We start from the raw sequence: 22,411 nt of genomic DNA on the forward strand, positions 1-22,411 counted from the left end.
AATTGTGTAATTTAAGTAATTCTAGTGAGAGAAATATAATTTATTTAACAAAATAAATATTAAGTACTATTCCAAATAATGTTAGAATTTCTAGTACATGCATTGAACAGAAGACGAATATTGATATAAGTTTACTTTAGATAGGATTCTTTTATAATATATTAAAATTGAAGATATCCTTTTTTAATGAAAGAAGCATGTCTCGCTTTACATAAACTTTAGAAAAGTCCATAATCATTCATTTTACTGGGAAATTAGGTTTTACATGATTTAGAAAGTAATTATTTTTTTCACCACCTTTTCAAATAGTTTTTGAAAAAGAAAAACAATGTATTCCCAATTAAGCATTCACTGCAAGTGTGGAAAATAAACTAAAAAAAAAAAAAACCTCCCTTAAAAAAACCCCGAAAAAATAGAAGTAAAAAAACATTCATTGCATTTTTGTTCAAAAATTTAGTTTGCGAAGGCAACACAAAGCTTAGATCTATGCATTGTTTTTCCAGACAGCATCAATTATTATTTTTCCTTTTATTTTTCAAACATGTTTAAGAGCTAATAACAGAAGAGAATAAAATTAATCATTTCTTTTGTCTGCGCATACCAAATATATCTCTTAACTAACAACCAAAATTGAATTCATTATCAAAACATAAGGTTCCTCTAAACAAAGTCTTCTTCACATAAATGATAAAAAAATTGGGTCCTAATCAGTATGTTTAACAATCAAATGAAGTAGACCTGTTACATAAATTAAAATGAACTTATACACCTCAACTTCTTCAAAAAGCTCCCTAATTTAACTTTTCGTAAACAATTATAAACTTACAAGGTTTTCTTTAGTAAGTGAAAACAAATACTCGTCTCAATTGTAAAACTCAACGGTTAGAAGTTTCTTTCCCTTCTGGAAAAGATGGTAAGAATTTTTACCAAAGATATTTACAAAAAACAGCCAAGGAAGCAACAATTTCAAAATCGTATCAGTTGTTTGGAGCTCTTTGATGTATAATTTGCAACAAAGAATGCATTTACACTTAATCAAGGGAGTTAAAAAGAAACCAAAAAACCTCAAGGAAGAAGATGACACTAAAATGAATTGTGATTCATAACAACAGTGCCTACTTTATGATGACGCCTTGAACCAGATCTCTTATCTCTCCCACGCCTAGGATTCTTCTTCACCTGAGACCTGTTAGTATAAGCAACCGGTGGACTAGGACGGCGTCGAATTACAACAACTGGAGGAGGCATGTGGTCCAATATGTCTCTATGGTAGGCCTGATATTATTTATGAAAAGCCACAAACATAAAAATCCCTAATTTCAAAGAGTTGAAAAGCCACAATCATATGCTAAAAGAAATTTGGTTAGTTTTCACAAAATATAAAATGCATTGGGATCTTTCAAAGGGTTATACTAGATTCGAGATAGCCAAACTCGAGGGAAAAATGATTTGCATTATTGCACCTGACTATCAAATCCAAAACAAAAGTCGTAGGGTATTTACATTACTGCCTAAACTCCTCCCAGAAGGTGCAGTGACAATGATGACCCTGATCTTTTCCATCATCGTCTAAGGGAGAAAATCATTGTGCTCAGTTGGAAGTTTTCCTTCTTCCCCCTTTTTTCTTAATTTGACTATAACTGCCAAGGTAGCTCTAACATGCATAGTAATACATGTCATGACTACAGCACATTAAATAACTAACTGAATTATAACAAACATAACTAGAGGCTGCGCCAAAGGTAAAATTATTGGGACGTGAATCTTGAATTCAGAAATCAGTAGCTTTTCAACAAAACTAAACACAAAAACATGGCAACACACAAATACCAACCTGTATCACAAAGTTACGTCTTTCACAATCCATAAACATATTAATACTCCAATCAACTTTTGCCATTATTTTGTCTCTTACTGTGGAAAAGCTTAATTGATCCCTGGAAGTGAAGCGATCAACTTCATTGAACCATAAGCAGGTAAAGAGATTTGTTATAGGAATGTGTTCTCTTATGATAACACAACCTTCAGGAACATCTGCAAAAACTCATCCATAAACAATGCTTTAGATTTTTAAGATGCAGGCAGCAATTATATGCAAGCACAGGCAGGCACACATCTCCACACATAATCCATTTTACATATGCAGGAAAGAAAATATATTTTTTTTCTTACCACTAGTTATAGGAAGCTTATACTTGGAATAATGAGTTAAACCATCGTGGTATTGATAAAATTGAATTTGGCGATCAATGGAAGCATTTTCATATTTCCCTGCAGCTTTATTGGCTTCAGCCTCAACAAACACATCAAAGCGTCTGTAGTGTCTTGAAATTGCAAAAGTAGCATTTGGGCGCCACAAGAACCTGGATGATAAGAAAGACAGTAACAATGAATATATTACAGATAAACAATCATAAATTTTTATTGGCATTATCTTATTCTGTTAAAATTCTGTAATTAACATGTTGGTAGAAAGAGAGAAGAAAGAAAGGAAAGAGTCTTTGAACTCGTAAAACTAAGGATTTTTCACTGATTAATTATTGAGAATTACAACATTATATAAAATCAGTTACAGCCGTCACAATAAGAGAATTAACCAAAATGCTATTGCTAACTGCAAGCTATTCTATCATAACTCTAACATCTTCATATAGCATTGTGAAATAAGGGTCTTGCTAACTAGTGCCCTTAGGAACTAGTTAAAAAATCAGAAAATAGAAAGTTTTTATTGAAAATTGAGTTAGGAAGCATAAAAGATCATGAAATAAATAATAACTTATCCTACTTCACAGACAAAAAGAAATAAAAAAACCAAAATAAATTTTCACAAAAAAGAGATGGTTTTTACCTTTCAAGAATTTGATATGGGTCCACAACAAGCTGAAGCTTCCCATCAACCCAAATTGAATATCGGACATTGGGGAAGATTCTGTGCAAAAGAAGCTTTGGAACCTGCAATAAGTTTAAAGGCATCATATGAGACCATATATAGCAACTTCCATACATTAAATTGCAGATGCACTGATATTAGGAACAGTGTACATGTAACTAAAAATCTTATCAACTTCAATAGAATACAAAACTGATGATTCATTTACTTAAAAACAAAACTAATACTTCATAAAAAACCAGTAATTCAGTTTTTTTTTCCTTGTATGATTATTACAACCAAGTCATTTCCCTTTCTTTATCTTTCCTAACAAATTTCTATTAGATTTAAGCTTTTATAACGCTATATAATTCATTACAAACTATATAATCAAATACTGCATGATATTTAAGTATTAACAAAAACAATCAATTCCTTATTAAGCCTTGGGCATGCAAGCCTAAGCTCTTGCACTGGTTTAATGAAGAGCAGCAGAGTTTACTTCCTTCCATACAAAAAGGTGAACAGCCCTTAAAGAGAAGACCTTTGCAAGTGAGGTAGGTAGCACCAAAAACCAAAATCAACAATTAGTTTCAATTTCAGAATAGGACAGTCATAACTCATAAGCTCAGGTTCCCAACTAGAATTTTATACATGTGTTTAGTGGTTTATTTAAACTGTGCAGCAACTAGTAAAAATCATTTCCTAAAACATACGACATGGTGGAATGTGGAAGAAAATGGAAACAAGGAAAATGAAGTGCTGAGGTAAGGTCAGAAAATTAGAAGCTTCAATTAAAAAGGGGACTTTTCTAGAAATATAATATACGCCAAAAATGGTTAAATTTTAAGATATTTGAATGTGAGATTTTACAATAATAACTATTGAGAAGCAAAAGGTAAGCAATCAACCTTTCCATTACGCCGAGCATCAGCATAAGGAACATTACGGACAACAATGATTCTCCATAGTCCAACTCTCCTGCTGCTACCCAAAATACTGGCATTCTTCATATACAGTTCCGTTTCTTCGTCAATGAACATATAGAAAGGAATGTTTTTCTCTGCTTCTGAACTGATATTCCTGGGCTGCTGTATAACATCATAGTTTCCTGACAGATGGAAAAGAGCTGTGAGAAGTGAAAAAAAACAAACAACAGAAAATACATGTATAAGACATAGACATACCAAATATGGCAGATGCAACAATGACATCATGGTACTGATCCAACTCTAAGAGATCTGCATCATCAAAATCAAATCCTGTCTGGCGACCAGGTCTGCTTCCTTTCACAAATCTGATAAGAGTTTATGCCAGTCACGACAATGCAGGAAAGGGAATGAGAATACATTCAGCAAGGAAACACTGATACGTGTTGTACACTAATGTGGGTGACTTAAGAGTTTTTCCAAAAAAATAATCTCCAAATTGTGAGAAAATGGAATGCAAATAACAAAAATGAACTAACCCACAGTGCACTGCCATGGTCTCTTTTATATCAAAAGCAGCATCCCTTTCTTCCAGAGAAGGGAACCCACCAAAATCAGAACCACCATGTGGTTCACTTTTAATTGGATTTTCATGATGCACGTATGTCAAAGTGCGAAGTATAGGAGATTCTGATGGGAAACTTGGCATAGTAGCTATAGCTTGCTCCACTGGAATATAACACACAGGACATGCTGAAAGGGAAGAGAACAAGAACCTGATTAACAGAATTCTACAATGACTAACTAAATATGCACTCTGTTTGTACGTGTGTATCAGATGCTACTGCTCAAATTGAAGATAGATACAATGTTTGAGTAAAGAATTGAATAAAAAAAAAAAAAGACTTACGGCGTGGTCCAGTTCGCCTTCTATCAGCTGGTGGAGGAGGAGGAAATGCAAAATGGTCACATTGATGTCCCAAGGTAGGAAAATATCCCCTTTTGCCTTTAGACTTAGACAAGGACTGTGAATGAGGAGGAGCAGGAGGAGGCCTAGCTGTATCTCTATCTCTATGTCTACTAGTCAATGAGGTCGCTCTAGAAGAATTACTAGCCTGTAACTTATCTTCTACTACTCCATGAGGTTTTAAAATTTCATACCTAGTAACGGCATAAGATCGTGTATCTTCAATTTCATTAGTGATGTTTCCACCTAGTTCATAACAATACCAAAAAGCACCCAATAAAACACACATATTCCAAGCTGCAGATGATCAAAATCGTATGAAGGTAAACACACCTATAAGAACTGACAAAAGTCCTAAACAAAAACATGACATCTCAAATTATATCTAAACTATTATGAATTCAACTTAACTAAGAAAAACAAAACAGTGGAATAAAAACACAAGAACTAACAGTGCCAGAAAGACCCAAACCGAAACCCATTATATCATGGCTTATTTATCTTAATAGCACAAACTTATAAGATGCACCTAATCATTCAAATGAAAACCAACCAAATTGCAACACATATTATACCCCTGTTTGTTTTGGCATTAAAAAAATCAATTATTGCCCTTCGTATAGAAAAACACGCTCCAATGTAAGTCTATATGAGTGTTTAATTTAGACACACACTGCTCAAGGATTCAAAATTAAAACAGTCAAAATCAATTCTACGCAACATTAAAACAACCGGCCCTGTATCTTACGAGACAAGAACAGCATAAAATAGATCATAAGGCTCAAACAACTCAACATTAAATAAAAGGGCTGTCATAAACACTTCCAATTCTAACATATATAATAATAAAAAACAGGTACACGAAGACTAACCCTTGTATACAGTGAAGCAACCAAAAGCAAAAAGACAAAGGCCAAGGCCAAGCATGAGCAGCATTGCCACCTTCCCTCGCCCAAGGTGCCGGCAAATCAAAGGGTAACCCCTCTCTTTCTCTCTGGGGTTATAAAGGAGCGCCTTTGAAGGTCTACGCACAAGCATGGGCGAAACGTTGCCGCTTTGCAGCAGCTGCAGCGACCCATAGCTCCCTGTGCGTAGACCCAATGACACTCCAGTCATTGCTCTCCCTTCAAATTTTCACCTTTCATACCATCCACAATCTCTCACACCACGAATCTAAATCCCAAATCCCCCAACCCTATTTTTTACTTAATTTTTAAAAATAAATTAAAAAGCACCCGCCAATCTTAATCTCTCCAAAATTCAAATCCACTCCGAATTCTCCATCGCGTTTTACACCCTTTCGAAGGCCCACGATTCGTTTCGATAGATACATTCAATGTCACGCGCTGGGAACCAAAACCCACGATTCATTTCGGTCATGGAACGCGTGGGAGGCATAAAAACGGCAACTTGATGGGAAGCGGAGGAGGGTAGCGAATGCGGGTGACAGCGAGAGACCAATGGTGTGTGCGACAATGAATCGTTGAAACGAAAACCTTTGTTAGTGTCAACGTTGTAGCGGTGGGATTTGGAATCGGAGATTGGGAGTGGAATTGTGATTGGGGAGAAGCGAGATTGATTGAGGCTAACCGGGAATGGAGGGAAGAGACGATGGTCACTTTTTACAAGAATGAGATGCAGAAGTTCTACAAAGATCTTCAATGGGCCCATGGCCCTTGAATGGCCCAAATTCAAATGTGATTCCAAAAAACAAAAATTCCAGGGATAGTTTTTGAATCCAGGGAATGGGCCCATTTATTTAACAAGTGGAGGTTCATGCATGAGACAGCTCCGAGACTTTAGAGAAATAGGATGAAATATTTAGTATTTTAAAAAAATTGTTGTTAAAAAATCATAATTGATCTCCCTCACTTAAATTGGAATAAATGAGTCAATCAAACTAATCATTATATCAATGAGTTTTGAGAATTCAAACTTACTCGTTAGTTGAGTTAAACTAGATTAATATAATATTTAAATTTGTATTTACTTTAACACTACTATTTATAATTTTTATGTTAAATTTATCTTTATAAATTTGTTAATGTATTTTTAAACCTCACACTAATTTACTCACGAGTCACAGTCCATTCTGTCAGCCCTTGTAGGGAAGAAAGAATAAGAGAATTAAAAGTAAGTCAAATGAAGGGTATAACGTACAAAACTTTCGCTCACACGATGTCTGCATAGCCTTAAGTGAATTGTGCTCTTAAAATGGGGACATGTATTTGAATATTATATACGTTACTTTAGAAAAACATTTAGTGCACATGCAAAGTATCTGTGTATATAAAAAAATATTAGTGACAGACTCATCTATCACATGATTCAAATTAGATGTGGATAAAACCGGATAAAAAATTAAAAAAATAAAATAATTAAAATAAATAGTTATCTAATTAAGAGTAATCTTCTTGAGTATTAGTTGATTAAAAAGCATAAGAGTATTTTAAAGCAATTAAGTATGAATAATTAACATATTTGAAGAGAGGTTAATTATAAACGAAAAAGTTGAGAGATAACTTTGGCTCCCGACCAAGAACTTTTCATCTTTTGCATAAAAATTTTCAGTTGGTGGAAATCATGTGAGCAAGACCAAAGTTAAAAAGGTTGAACATTTTGAGTTTATATTTTAATAAAGGGTATTCTCGATTTCAAAGTATAAAAATCATTAAAATAAAGTTAGCCTCACTTAATAAAACTTGTTTGATATACACGATTAAAGATTAAAATCTTGTCATCACATTTAAGGAATTAATTATTTATAAATTTTGTTGAATTTTTTATTGGCAGGCCTTGAGAAACGTCAAGAAAAATGACTGCTAAGCTGAAATGGTAATCATAAGCTTAGTTGAAAACATGGTTACTCAACTCTAATGGTTATCCACTCTTTCCCGCACCTACACCATTCCCAACGATAAATGCCAAACAAAGATTCGCGTCAGGATCATAATTTTCATGTAGAAGAATCTCTGGCCAAACTATTCTTAGTCTTTGAAGCTAATAATGTTGTTTTAAGACCCCAACTAAATGAGTTTCGTGTTATTATAATCGCAAATGGGTTATTTCTATTCCAAGTTCTGGCCATTCTATTGGGGTAACTATAAATGGCTTAGCTTAGTACAAATAGAGTAGCTTATAAATTGATGTGATACGCATGATGTTTTGATATATATTTTTTTATTTTAAGTGGATTAGGATTTTCTTTTCTTGAGTATTCTCTTTAAGTGTTGGCAATCGAGTACTACGTTCTGGAAAAAAAAAATTCAAACCGTAATTTACTATTTTGTGAAGTGGGGTAATTCCTTTCACTAAATCAAACTCTTGTTATAAAATAAATTAAAAATTAGAAAATTATATTCATACTTCTCATATTTTTATTCAATATCCCTCTTTCTTTTAACTTTACATTTTTTTTGAATTTGTATAACAACATAATATTTTATATATTTTTAATAACATAGTTTCTCTAATTTCTATAAAGTTATACATCCATGGAAGATTAAAGTAATTTAATCTTTTTTAAAATTTATATAACAATATAACACCATATATTTTTCACTAACAACGCTTTCTCTAATTTTTACACTGTTAACTCTAATTTTTATATAGTTATATGAATAAAAAAAAGTTTTAAACAATGTAAAAAGAGTAAAAATATCAAATAAACTTTTATTAAACTTGAAGAGAACGTTCGGGAAAAAAGAGTTTTAAAAGAAAGAGATAAAGCGGACTACTTTTTTTAAAAAATTAATGAATTTTAAAATATAAAATTATATAACATAAATGTATTAATTATAAATATGTTTTTTTCCTCCGAATACCTCTTTTCAAATATTTCTTAAAAGATGTAAATATAACTTCATTAAAATTTAATTTTAAAAATACAATTAGTGCATATAATTTAACATATACATAACAAGTGCCAGTAGTAACTTTCGTAATTAATTTGAATAAGAAAAAAATGCTAAATTACTTAAAACATATTCAAATACCCAGCGTTGATTTACTGTATTAGAAGTATAATTTCAAATAAATTTTATTTGCATTGTCGTTTAAATCCTAAAATTCCTATCATTAGAAACACCATTTGCAAATAATATCAGAGATGTGCAAGTAATACATAGTCCAAGACACGCACATCCAAATAAATTGGATTCTTTCTTTAAAATATGATTTGTACAAAGTTACTTTTTTTTTTGTTTTTTAAAATTATTAAAAACCATGCAAATCTAAAAGATCAACGGCATTTAAAAATTAATCAAATTAAGCTTTTTTATAAGGGGGTATTATCGAAATTAGCACAAAAATTTCTTAATAATGCATTTACTTTGCATCAGCAGGGGAAAAAAAACAGAACAACGATAAAGACAGGCAAATATACATAGAATAAGGTATAGAAAAGTTGATTAGCACAAGTAAGACAAGCATATCCCGATATGGCCTTTTGGGTGTGACTATTTGACTTTGTGTAGCCATTATTAAAACAAAATTGGGATTGTCCATTACGTAATGTACAAAGTATGAGGTTTATAATTGTTAAAAGCTCACTCTAATGTTAGACCACAAAAATACACATAGTGGACCCATTAGAAGCCGTGCCCATGACTTAAAATTGGACCCCATTTACTCGTTACATGTCTCAATGGCACAAGGCAGAGACATAAATTTCACCCATGAATGATTATTTCCAAAACTGTTCATTATTTAATGGCCACAGACAGCTGTTGTGGGGTGGGTCATGGCAAAGGGTAGCTCACATTCACCATCTCCATCTCCTTTTCTTGTGTTCTTGGAAGGATTAGTTTGGTTCACATCTTCCTGTCCTTATTGGGTTCTCACAATTTGGACTTCATATTGTTTAGTCACTTCTTCTTGATTTTGTTGTCTAGTCAGTGATATATATTCCTATCCATTGAACATCAAGTTTATTCCATTTTCAGATCCGGGGAATTCCCAAGTATCAAATTCTAACACACCAAACAAATCCCATCACATTTGAATGATCATGTTTAGTGTCACAATAATAAATATCAATCTTATTTTAAGGGATAAATTATTATTAAATTTTTTTAAGATAATATAAATGTTATATTTTTTAACAAAGAAAAGTAATTATTTATAGGTGTTTAAACTCAATCTAACTTAATAATGTTTTGTTGATCTTAGTACTAATTGGCAAAGCCTAAGGTGTTGAAACTTGGAGTTCTCATGACTTTTTCAATTACGCAAAAAGGACTTAATTATAGCCAACTCCATCATTTCATGCTTTTCTAAACCTTTTGGACGAAAGAAAAAGGTACATGTGAGGGGCTATTCTCATCTTATGGTTCGCCCAATTATTCAGGGTAGGGGGTAGTCAGTGAACAATAACATGAAAACAAAAATTAGTTATGAGGGGACACATGATTCCTGCATAAGGATCATAATCTTCAAAGTTTTGAACTTTTCAAAATTTCGCCTTAGTAACATTCTTAAAAAAGGCAACACTCTTTTCCAAACTAGTTTTTTAATTATAATTCATTTGATACTACTATATTAAATTTAATTGTGTAGAATTTCTTTATATAATATTAAACAATTGCTTACATTGATTATAAAATTTTTTTTGTCAACGATTATAACTTTTCTATGAAAGTGATATGTTGTAATGTTTCTTAGGGCCTATTCATGTTAGTAGTAAAACGGAAAAATACACCATTTTTAAGTATATTGTGTAGTGCTAAATTGAGATAAATTCCAAGACATAAAATCAAACATACACTAAAGCATGGTTTATGATGCTTTTTTTCAAGTGAGAAAATTTCAGTCTTGTAACGAAAATACAATGTAAATACAAACAAATCCTTAATCTACGTTTGTATTTATTAAAATTGAATTGGAGAAAAATAATGTTTTTGACTTTTATGCTAAGTATGATTTATTTAATATTTAATTAATTTCAGTAACTTTATTCCTAATTTTGTGTAGAATAAAACCAAAATGCTACGCATTTAAAAGCATAAAAAAGCCAAATTTCTACAGTAGTGTAAGTTTATCAGAAAGCATGTGTTGTATATTCCTTTTTTTATTATTATTTTTAAAAATAGAAATGAAAAGATATAGTAAAAATGGTAAACAAGTTATACAGGTAGGGCGTGATGCCCCAAAATCGAAAACGACATTTCGAGGGAATTGTTAAGCCCAAACGATCAAAGAATATTTTGTGTATTTTTATTATCTTGTTAATTAAAAAATTAAGGGAATATGATTGGAGGAGGGATCTGCACCGTGCGATGAAAAAGAAATCGAACGGATAACCGTGTCATGAGGAATAAGTGGGCCCCTCAAATAGTACTAAACGTTGGGTTTTACGGTGTGTGTGATTGTATTGTAACTGCGTCAACGAAGCCAACAAATAACAAATGCGAAGTGAACTGAGGATAAAGCAGTGGAAAAGGCAACGACTTTGAATGAGCCAAACGACCCTCATTTCACTTTCGCACGCTCCTGTTTAAGCAGGTGACTCCACGCAATGCTTGTCATGTCGTTTTCTTTCTTTTATTTTTATAACATTAAGTTAATTTAGTTTAATAAAACAGTATTTGGGAAATTTGTTTTTCTTTTTATGATAAATTTTTAACTTTTCTTTCTCTCGCTTATTATTCATAAATCACGTGCTTTTTTGTCTTAAGTAAACGAAAAGCTTGAGTTTGTGTCAATCGTACATGACAAAATTGAGAGAGTTTCGGAAACATGATTAATTTATTTTTTTTAACTTGACTACGTTTAAATTCTCTTAAATATTTAACACAGCTATTTTTATTTTATTAATGAATGCAAGAATCGTGTATAAATATTATAAAATAATTTTATTTTGTTTAAAGAAGGATTATAATAGGTTTTATAAGAAAAATAAAATAAAAACAATAGAGTACAGTTACAAGAACAAAACTTGTATATTTATGCATGTTTTATAACTAACTCAATTATGGATCCAAATAATTTTCCTATTTAAAGCTCACCGGAGATGTAACTCAATAAACACAAAATAAAACAAAGATTCCCTTGCGAACCTTGGGCGTGCGATTACATACATGTAAACAAATCATGTGTAATTAATAAATAACTATACTTGAGTATGTACAGTATAAATTACGTCAATTTTGTAAAAAAAAAAAAAAGCCTGATTACACATAATTAATAAACATAATAGTTCTAAAACTGCATGTATCCAAGACTCCATGATCTGACAATGATTTTATCATTCTTTTTAATGTAAGATTCCATGTATCTTTCATAATAAATAACTATACTTGAGTTTAAAACGATAATATGGAATATTAGGACTAGTTCTCTCGTTAATCCGTGGAGTTTTTCATATATAAAACTTAAACATATTGTTTTATTTTTAAAAAACAAATCTATTCCGTTTGAACTAATTATTCATTAAATAATATAGTAGGTTCGAGTATTTATAACATGATAAAATTACAGTTTATAAAGTATAAAAATAGCAATTTATTTGTTTATTCTTGAAATTATTGGTATGTAAAATATACTTTAAGTTGAATCGAGTTAATCTACTTTTAAAAAAAGAAAAAAAAAATCCATGAACTTATTTTCTCACTAAACAAAACTCACATTTTATTGTGAACAAACGAAAATAAACAAAAGTACCTAATTACCTCTACTAAAGTAAGTAAGTACCAGTCAAGCCTGAAGTCAATAAAGTATAGGAATATTTAAAAAAAAAAAAAGACCATTTGACGAGTTCCAAACTTTGCAAAGGCGTAAGCTACTGAATTTCCATTTTTTTTTAAGTATAAGACGATACTGTTTTTGCATTCTTTTGCCAAATCATTGATACGAGAAACCAAATGATAACAAAAGTGCGATTGAATCACTTTTGATAACTACATTCTGTTGCTATTCAAATTAGTTAGTGTTGATATTAACATTTTTTTCAATTTAAATTGTGATTTGGGATTTGTCAAAAAATCATCTATACACATTAGTTAAATCACTAAAAAAAGTATTGGTAATCAATATTTTTAAGATACTAACTATTATTATTATTATTATGATTATTATTTTAATAATGATTTTTTTATTAAAATTACGAGGACGAGTTTAATGCAGATATTATAAAGGCACTTATTAACATTTCATTAAAAATAAAATTCGAGGTTTAAAATATACAAATTGTAAATTAAGGATTAAAATTTTATGTTCATTCAATATAAAATATGGTGTAATTCTTTCGAATAAGGAGAATTTTGGAAGGATTCATCTCACTCTAAATTTATAAATTATATTTGATAATTAGTTTAATACATGACAAAAAGAGAAATATATTAAAACGGCGAGTAAGAATAACAATTTATAAACTTTAAATAAGGTATTGGATTTGTACTTTTGTAGATAATAGTTAATAAACTCAACAGTTATATTTTTATACACACACACACACACACATATATATATATATATATATATATATATGTGGTATTTCTATTCATTATTTGCATTTTAATTAATTTAAATACATTTAATATCAACAATAAAAGATAATATACAATTTAAGATAAAAAAATATTTAAAAAATAATTTTGTTATTAATTATAAAGTATCATAAATATAATTTTTTATCTTAGTTAAAAGACACTTAAAAATATAAATTATTAAATACACTATAGAAGTACATATAAAAAACAAAAGCAAGACTCGTATTCCAACTTACATTCATTTGATAGATAAATATATTGTTTATCATAAATAATTATTATAGTTACTCGTTGAGTTTAGACCTGTTTACCATCTTAACGGCAGATTACCAATTACGTATCTGAAATTTATTTTTTAAACTAAGGGTAGGGGGCCTGTTGCCATAAACTATTCGTACTATTTATTTTTTAATTTTATAAAAATTTATAAATTTAATACATTAATATTATTAAATATTATATTCTAATAAAAAATAATACTTATATTTATTATATATTTTTAACACACATTAAAAAAATATTATTTATAGTGTATCATTAAAAAGGAATTTCTTTAAACATATTTATTTTAATTTTATAGTATTATATATATAATAAAAACATAAAAATATTGATATAAGATATTATATATAATTTTAAGAAGTATTTATTGTTATTCTAGTATGTTCATTAATATTTGTATTTAAATATGATATATTTAAAATAATTTTATTATAATATAAATATAAATTAAATAATATATATTGAAATAAAAAGAACAGTAAACATTGCTATAATTTTAGTTTTTAATGGTTTAAATAAGCTAATTGCATTAGAAAAAGAGTATGATTTGGGCCTTTGAGGCGCGTGGCTGTGTAACATGAAGAAGAAGAAGAAGAATGTCTTGATGCGCTGGGCTTTGACAGTTTCTCTCTCTCTCTCACTCTCTCTCTCTTCACAGAAAGCTGCAGTGCCGGGGACACTCCCCCTTCGCAACATAAATATGCGCCGCGACAACATTAAATACACATACATATTTTTCTCCTAGTTTTTTTTTATTTAACGTGTAATTTAATAACTACGTAAATTTTTTACTATGCTGGTTCCCTTACTCCATCTTCCAAAACACACTAACGCTTCTGCCATACCTGTTTGCCCTAGATCCATGGCTTCCTTCTCCATTCTCTACCTCTTTTGCTGAGTTTCAATGATACCCCTTTTCACTCTTCTCCTTTGGATGCTGCCAAAACCTTCAGGAGCTCTGTATCAAGGTCATATTCCTTAAAAATCCACTTTCCCAAGGTTCTTAGGATCTGGCTGTTGTTGTAAATTTTCAAGCTTTGATATCTCTTGGATTATAAATTAGTGGGATTTCACTGGGAACATTGTTGCTGCACTAGTAACACGCATTTTCAAGTTATCATTGTTTTTGCTTTAACTGGGTAGAGTAAAGTAATGAATTTTTAGATTTATCAGGCTTGATTTGTTGAATGTTTAGACTGTACATCTTATTGGGTTTTTAAGGATGGATTGTGTTTCTTGTTTACTGATTTGTGACAACATTTGGGTTGAGATGAAGACCGGGTTGCTATTGTAGCTTGTATTATATGTTTATTTGTGCGTTATTTGAGAAGAGTTTTGGCTTAGTTTGGTGGTTATGGGTACTGAAGAAGAGGATAATAGGATAGGATACTGGAAATGCAATTGAAGGGGTGAACATTGAGATTGAAGCTTGGTTTTGTGAGAGGGAAGGTTGCTGTACATAATGGGTTGCATGTGTTGCAAGCCTTCTGCCATTGAGGACAGTAAGGAGAGTCCAAGGGAGCGTTTATCAAGTAAGGTCGCGTCGGATTTGTGTATATCTAGGGGAACTTCATCAAGGAGGGAGGAAGTGTATCGAGTAAAGGATAGATATGATAACAACGATGGAAGAACTGCGTTGATTGATAAGCAAGGGAATGGTTCTGTCAGAGTGCAAGGTGATGGTTTTGAAAGGAAGAGGGAGAAAACGGAATATGCTGTTGCTCAACATCCTGGGATTGGTAGTATTCCCAAAGCCATGGAAGGGGAGCAGGTTGCAGCTGGATGGCCCTCATGGCTGGCATCGGTGGCTGGAGAGGCTATCAAGGGATGGCTGCCACGGCGTGCTGATTCTTTTGAGAAGTTGGATAAAGTATGTTTCTTTCCTTGATCTGGTTGCCTAATTACGTTGTGATAATGCTTTCGTTTGATGCAGATAATTTGTTTTTCCATTCTCTGCTTTCTTATTGTTTTTGCAATTGCCAATAGAGTATTGATTTAAATGTTAAAAATTCTCAAAATCAGTCTCTTTAATTATTTAATGTTATATATTTTTTTTGCCTGATCTTTTTGTTCCTTTTTATCTTTTCATTTACATTTCAAAAATCTACTCTGTGCCTGTGGTGGCAATGTGGAAAAGGAGAGACCAGGGCCTATTTAATTTGAAGAAATGTTTTATGTTTCTATTTTATTTTTTTTCTTTTCTTCTACAAATATTTGAAAATGAAAAATAAAAACACGAAGACAATGTGCCAGTTTTGAAATTATTAATAAAAACTGAAAGTAGAAATAGAAGACATTTCCTTAAACTAAACAGGTCCTAGTGTTGTTTTCACCATTTCCTTAGCAAATTATTGGAAACAGGAAATTAAGTGAAAACAATCATGTTTGCAACTGGAAGTATATAAACTGAAAAGTAAAATAAAAAAAAAACACATCACAACTTTTCCCTCTACCTTTTTTTATTATGACTTACGAGTATAAAAGTTGCCATCATACTTGGCTGAATTCTCTAACCTAATTTTGTGCTTCTTCTTTAAATAGTTGACTAAAACTGCTTAATTTCTTTGGAAGATTTCTTGTGAATTTCACAGCTGATAATGATTCTTGGTAAAGAAACTGTCTCTGATTGATTTTGAACTTTTTTCCCCCTTTAATCAACATGCATAGTTTTGTTGTATGCTTACAATCCTCGGTAATACATTAATCAAGGTATCATTTTAAAGTGATATTTTATCTTTATGATCTCATTATATGATATTTAACACAAAATTCATGATCGAAATTGAATTTGAAATGCTAACGATGTTATGCTTCTTTCTTTACTGCTTCATATTAGTAAGACCTAAGCAACTTATGTTTGTGCCATATATTCTTGAATCTATGTTCTAACGTCTTTGAAATAAAATTGAAGTTAGAATTTGGACTTGTGTACTTAGTATTCAGAACTACAGCTCTCTTTTTCTCCATATTTTCAGGTTATTTCAATATGGATATTACCTCCTGAATGCTTTTTGGCTTTGAATGATAAATTTTTCCTCTCTCTGATTTGCAGATTGGACAGGGAACTTATAGCAATGTTTATAGAGCTCGTGATCTTGAACAAAGAAAGATTGTTGCTTTGAAAAAAGTGAGGTTTGATAATCTTGAACCTGAGAGTGTTCGTTTCATGGCGAGGGAGATTCACATTCTGCGTAGGCTCGATCATCCAAATGTCATAAAACTGGAAGGCTTGGTTACATCAAGGATGTCTTGCAGCTTATACCTTGTTTTTGAGTATATGGAGCATGACTTGGCTGGGCTTGCATCGCATCCTGGACTAAAGTTTACTGAAGCACAGGTCATTTCTAAAGCTTCTTAATGTTCTATTTTGCTGTCCATTTTATTGCAAATGTAACCTACCATGTAGACTCGGGAGAAAATTTCTACCTCATATTTTTATTGATGTGACATTTGCCTAATATTTGTACTTAAGATAATAGCTGATACTCCTACTTAGTTCCTAAATGAATTCACTGAAATTTAATTCCTTTTTTATTTTTTCCATTGAAAATGAGAGTAACAAAAATAATTTGAAGAAACTAAATGAAGAATAAAATTTACTGCTAAGACTAAAATAGTTAAAGACAAAATGCTTCAAGGCACACAAAGAAAAGAAAGAAATAAAAGAATCATCAAGTTTTAATTCATTCTGCTGTTGGGTTTGAAAAATGAACTATTAAATTTAGAGGAAGAAACTTAATGAAAGACCAAGGTAAATCCAGTTCAAAACAAAATGCTACAAGATAAAAAAAAAATTAGACAGAGATTTATTTTCTTATTGGAACTTGGCAGGTTAAATGTTACATGCAGCAACTTTTACGCGGACTTGATCACTGCCACAGCTGTGGTGTATTGCACCGTGACATTAAGGGTTCCAATCTTTTGATTGACAACAACGGAATATTGAAAATTGCTGACTTTGGTTTGGCAAGCTTTTATGATCCCAATCAAACTCAGCCACTGACAAGCCGAGTTGTCACTCTTTGGTATAGGCCACCAGAGCTTTTACTTGGAGCCACTTATTATGGCACTGCTGTAGATTTATGGAGCACAGGTTGCATACTTGCTGAGCTATATGCTGGCAAGCCTATAATGCCTGGAAGAACTGAGGTATGCATGCTTTGATCTTTCAATTCAAATGTTCTATTCATCTGTTTAAAATTACTATGGTATGGTGCACTGTGAACATGTGCTCTTCACAGTTGGAAGAAGAATTTAGGCTGATGTGGTGGCTTTTTGAAATTCATTAAACATTAGTTAGGTTTTGTTACATGTTAACAATATGATATTTTTAGTGGATGAAAATGCGCTGATATATAAATATTATGTTATTCACAATATCCTGTCCATGCTCTTTTATGGTTTGTGCATAAGTAGCTTTGTGGTATTATAAAATGATTAGAAACTACAATTTTCTGTCTTGTAGGTGGAGCAATTACATAAAATTTTTAAACTTTGTGGTTCACCTTCTGAGGACTATTGGAGAAAATCAAAGTTGCCTCATGCAACAATATTTAAGCCTCAACAGCCCTATAGGCGTTGCGTTGGTGAAACTTTCAAGGATTTTCCTGCACCGGCAATAGAATTGATAGAGACTCTTTTATCTATAGATCCTGCTGATCGTGGAACTTCAGCATCTGCTTTGAATAGTGAGGTGTGAAATTCTGGAGTGTCTTTTAAGTTGTTTATTATTTTTTTTAATAATGGCAGGCAACTCTATCAATACATATAGAGAGTCGATGTTCATAGTTGTCGGGGAAAAGCATTAGTCTTTTTCTAAACCTTTATTGTAGGTCCTCTAAAAGTTGTAAGCTTAAATGTTTGATCTCTTTGCTTATATATCTTATAATAAATCCATGTCCCTGTATTCTCTCTCCATCATGTGTATTACTGCAAGCATACTCTAGTATTTGTTTCCACAACCTTAATATGTTAGAAAATTAGTAAGTATATCAACTAGTTGATGTGTTTATCACTTATTGGTTAGTACTTAGTAGTTATTCAGTATGTTTTGCTCTACGTAAGTTTTGCACGAAATTTATACAGTAGAATATTGTTTTCAAACTTCAGTATGCATTGACTCTCTCCTTTTGGTTTACTTGAAATTTAGTTCTTCTCGACAAAGCCTCTACCTTGTGATCCCTCAAGCTTACCAAAATATCCTCCTAGCAAAGAATTTGATGCCAAAGTGCGGGATGAAGAAGCTAGAAGGTGTGTTCAATTTTGGTGTGGAGTTGTTGTGTATATTTATTGCCAAATGTATAAATAAAAATCGAAGTTCTGGAGGGTGCCTCAGTGCATGTGTTTAGGTTTAAAAAATATTTGAAATCATCTAATCGAAAAATCTCAGCTATTGTTGTTGCATCTCTTTGTCAAAAATTTTGGTTTTCTTTTCAAAATGCAGCAGCGTCATATGCAATGATTAACTTTGGTAAATTAGAAGACAGGAATCTTCTAGATTTTGTGAGAATAAACCCAATCCAATTTCTTTAATTTTTTTAAACTACTATAAAATACAAAATTCATGGCATAAGTGTGGCTACCCTGACACACAAAATTATTTAGATTATGGAGCAGGGGATAGTATATTCGTAATGTTCAAAATGATTGATGTGGGTGTATACAGAAGTAATCAATAAATCAAGCTGAATTATGTATGGTTCTTAAAATCAGACTGATGCTTGTTAGTTTTACTGTAAAGTTCTCTTGGGTTCCTTACTTCTTGTCCTCAAGTGCTGGCTTTGCTTGTAAAGTTGAGCAATAAAATTTCATTTATGGTTTTGGTTATGATGTTTGCAGACAAGGAGCAGCAGGAAGCAAGGGCCAGAGACATGATCTTGAGAGAAGAGGTGCAAGAGAATCACGAGCCATTCCTGCACCCGATGCCAATGCTGAATTGGTCTTGTCAATGCAGGTAAATTCATTGTTAAGTGTAATGCTATCCTCCCAACTAGGCCGTGGAGATTTCTCATTGGCTCATTGCTGTTTATGTATGATAATTGTTCTGTTTGCTGAGATCAATTAACCTTTCAAATGCATGAATATCTTGTTGGAAACTTGGCATAAACTCTTTCTCCATGTGGATAATTAAATATGTGCATGGCATTTCAGAGAAACAATAAAGACTTATCCCACTAGGTGAGATGCATCTTAGAAATTAAACTAAAAAGAGAAAGAGAGGAATTAAAGTTTTGTTGAGCATTTATAAATTAATTCTTAAAGGAAGCTTCTTTGAAGAACTTCTTGCTATTTCAGAACTTTTAAATCTGTGGTATAGTGAACACTGAGCAAGATGAAAACTACTATACATACTGCCTTCGTCTTGAAATTTGCTATGGCTTTCCTCTTTAGCTGAATATTTATATTATTTTCCTGATGATTCCTGACTTTCTTTCAGTTTCCCTTCTGGAATACCTTTATCCTCTTAGCATTCTATCTACTCATTCATTTTGTTCACATCTGTTTTTCTTATACCTGAAAACACCAATAACCATTTTTTTACAGAAGAGACAAGCACAGACTAATTCTCAAAGCAGGAGTGAGAAGTTTAACCCACATCCTGAAGAAGTTGCTTCTGGATTTCCCATTGATCCCCCTAGACCATCTCAAGCGGCAGAAGTAAGTTTGGATCCGCAGGTACATCAACACAAAAGAGCCTCCCATTCAGGTCCACTGACTCACCGCGCTGCATGGGCTAAAGCTGGGAAGAACCAGGACGACGCTCCAAAGATTTCAATGGGGGGTGACTTATCAACAATCTCAGGCTTAGTTGCAGCAAGGAGGAGTATGTTGTCTGATGATCGCAGAGAAAGGTCTGGATCATCACAAGGGGAGGCTCCAAAACTTATAAGCAGATTCCCAGGATCCTTCAAGGAAGCCTCTGAATCAATGATGCAACAGGATCAGAAGCATCATGTACATGCTCCTCAAAAGGAAGAAGGGAGAAGTAGCAACAGAGACTCAAATCTTGTAAGTAGTTGCACCTTCTCCCTTTCCTACCTTCTCTATCTTGATATTTACAGTTTGGTTTAGTTTTGTTTAATAGTATGTTTATGACAACTTATTTCAAGAGAAATAATCGTTTATTTTTAAAACACTCAGAAAGCTGACAAAAATAAAAAATTATTTCTTCAAAATAAGCTGAATTAAACACACACTAAATGCTTTACTTGCTTACTCTCTCATCTTTTCACAATGCTGCAGGTTGGTTATGGGTCCAAGGGTCATAAAATTCATTATTCTGGTCCTTTGCTAGTTCCGTCAAGCAACATGGATCAGATGTTGAAGGACCATGACCGCCAAATTCAAGAGGCAGTTAGAAGAGCGCGTTTGGACAAGGCAAAAATGAGAAGACTCCAAGCTGAGGGGAACCAGATAACCAATTCATTATTTGTTTCTGGTCGTTGAGTTGTAGAACCTGAAGTAGCGAAGCATCTTTAAGAATATTTGATTCTTTTTTTGCACCTTTTTCCTTCCTTTTCTATTTTGCCTGTACAGGGAGTTAGTATCCCTCCGAAAATGCCCCCCATGGCCATGTTAGGTATCTCTATAGCTCAGAAATATTCCCCTCCACTTCATCACATTACATGTTTTTTCCTTCCACTCAGATGCAATTTCTATTATATGGGGCCATTCTTGTAAAGCTTATCAGCCTTAAGCTGTAGTGCAATACTGGGGGACCATTTCTTCCTTGTGTTTAACTTATGATAGAGTAATTATCACTGGGAAGATAGCTATGTATCTATGTATATATTTGCTTTCTCTTTTTGTCACCTGACTCATCTTTCTAGAATGAATCATTACGTGTGTATTTGGAGAAATGTGTGAACATGGAAGATCCATGACAAAAGTTATAATTAGTAGTGTTGGAGTGAATGTAAATCCTAACACACTGCTTCATTTTGGTACATGGTTACATTTAACCATTTGGGATGTGGTATTGAATTAACATAAAATTTCAAAGCTTTCGGGTGCATGAAATTGGGTGGTTATCATTTGACATACGAACATGAAATCTCTTTAGATGATTATGACTGTGTTATGTAAATAACTAAGTCTGGCATTGATTAGAAGCTAATGTAATTTGCATAGAGTTATTCCTTAAAAGGAATCTCATAAATGGCATAGAAAGGAGTCTTTTTAAGAACTAAGCAAGTTTTATGGTGAAAGAAACATCTGAAGTTTAAATTTGCGTTTTGATGGATCCTAATACAAAACTATCTCTTTTTATTTTTATATAACGAAATTCCATTAACATACTATCAAACATATTCTTTTTAGTACACTTTTAATTAATTAAAGTTTATTAAAAATTACAAAAATTATGAGTTTCATTTTTTTTTAAAGAAAAAGTGAACATTTTTTTGTCTTCACTAATGTAAAAAATATATTTACTAAATGTGTTGTGTGCTTAATGTAGTCCATACAGTATAAATTTATATAATTAAATATAATTAATTTTTATCTAATAATTAAGAATTAATCATCTTAATTTTCTAGAATATGTAACTATTAATTTTTTACAAATTTGTAACAGTTAATAACTAATTATATTCTAACACTTCCCTTCAAGTTGGAGTCTATATGTTATATGCATCAAGCTTGTTACAAATATACTCAATCTGAGGGCCTTTAAGGGATTTGGTGAACATGTCAACCAGCTAATCCCTAAAATTGACAAAATCAGTTGTGATTTCTTCAAAAAGCACATTTTTTCTTACAAAGTGACAATCAATCTCTATGTGTTTGGTTCTTTCATAAAAGATCGAGTTTGATGCAATATGAAGTGCAACTTGATTGTCACAAATAAGTTTTGTTTCATGGATGTCTCCTACTTTTA

At 31.9% G+C, this 22,411-nt stretch overlaps 2 protein-coding genes across 2 annotated transcripts; one reads left to right on the forward strand and one right to left on the reverse strand.

The window, feature by feature from the left end:
• Positions 1-616: 616 nt before the first annotated feature.
• LOC113855013 lies at positions 617-6,362 on the reverse strand. Its single transcript, XM_027486428.1, has 9 exons — positions 5,638-6,362; positions 4,709-5,011; positions 4,338-4,551; positions 4,057-4,166; positions 3,781-3,980; positions 2,849-2,952; positions 2,173-2,363; positions 1,835-2,034; positions 617-1,275 (listed from the first exon to the last, which is right to left on the reverse strand). Exons 1-9 carry the CDS (start codon positions 5,879-5,881, stop codon positions 1,084-1,086), a joined length of 1,758 nt encoding a protein of 585 aa, XP_027342229.1. The 5' UTR covers positions 5,882-6,362; the 3' UTR covers positions 617-1,083.
• A 7,713-nt stretch (positions 6,363-14,075) lies between these two features.
• On the forward strand, positions 14,076-21,543 carry LOC113853977 (probable serine/threonine-protein kinase At1g54610). The gene is made up of 8 exons (XM_027484728.1): positions 14,076-15,403; positions 16,586-16,870; positions 17,365-17,682; positions 17,999-18,226; positions 18,683-18,783; positions 19,372-19,486; positions 20,077-20,541; positions 20,776-21,543. The coding sequence occupies exons 1-8, from the start codon at positions 14,996-14,998 to the stop codon at positions 20,977-20,979; spliced, it is 2,124 nt and encodes a 707-aa protein (XP_027340529.1). The 5' UTR covers positions 14,076-14,995; the 3' UTR covers positions 20,980-21,543.
• The last annotated feature ends 868 nt before the right edge of the window (positions 21,544-22,411 follow it).

This window comes from Abrus precatorius, unplaced genomic scaffold, assembly GCF_003935025.1.
Source record: "Abrus precatorius isolate BTA unplaced genomic scaffold, Abrus_2018 Scaffold11, whole genome shotgun sequence".
Classification (NCBI taxonomy): Eukaryota; Viridiplantae; Streptophyta; class Magnoliopsida; order Fabales; family Fabaceae; genus Abrus; species Abrus precatorius.

Bases quoted from the DNA above. Each gene is read 5' to 3' on its own strand.
- LOC113853977 (XM_027484728.1), top strand. From the start codon at position 14,996: ATGGGTTGCATGTGTTGCAAGCCTTCTGCCATTGAGGACAGTAAGGAG. The intron at 15,404-16,585 runs GTATGTTTCTTT...TCTGATTTGCAG, and splicing joins CTTTTGAGAAGTTGGATAAA to ATTGGACAGGGAACTTATAG. The intron at 18,784-19,371 runs GTGTGTTCAATT...TGATGTTTGCAG, and splicing joins CGGGATGAAGAAGCTAGAAG to ACAAGGAGCAGCAGGAAGCA.
- LOC113855013 (XM_027486428.1), bottom strand. From the start codon at position 5,881: ATGACTGGAGTGTCATTGGGTCTACGCACAGGGAGCTATGGGTCGCTG. The intron at 4,167-4,337 runs GTTAGTTCATTT...AACTCTTATCAG, and splicing joins ACCATGGCAGTGCACTGTGG to ATTTGTGAAAGGAAGCAGAC. The intron at 2,035-2,172 runs GTAAGAAAAAAA...GAGTTTTTGCAG, and splicing joins TAAGCTTCCTATAACTAGTG to ATGTTCCTGAAGGTTGTGTT.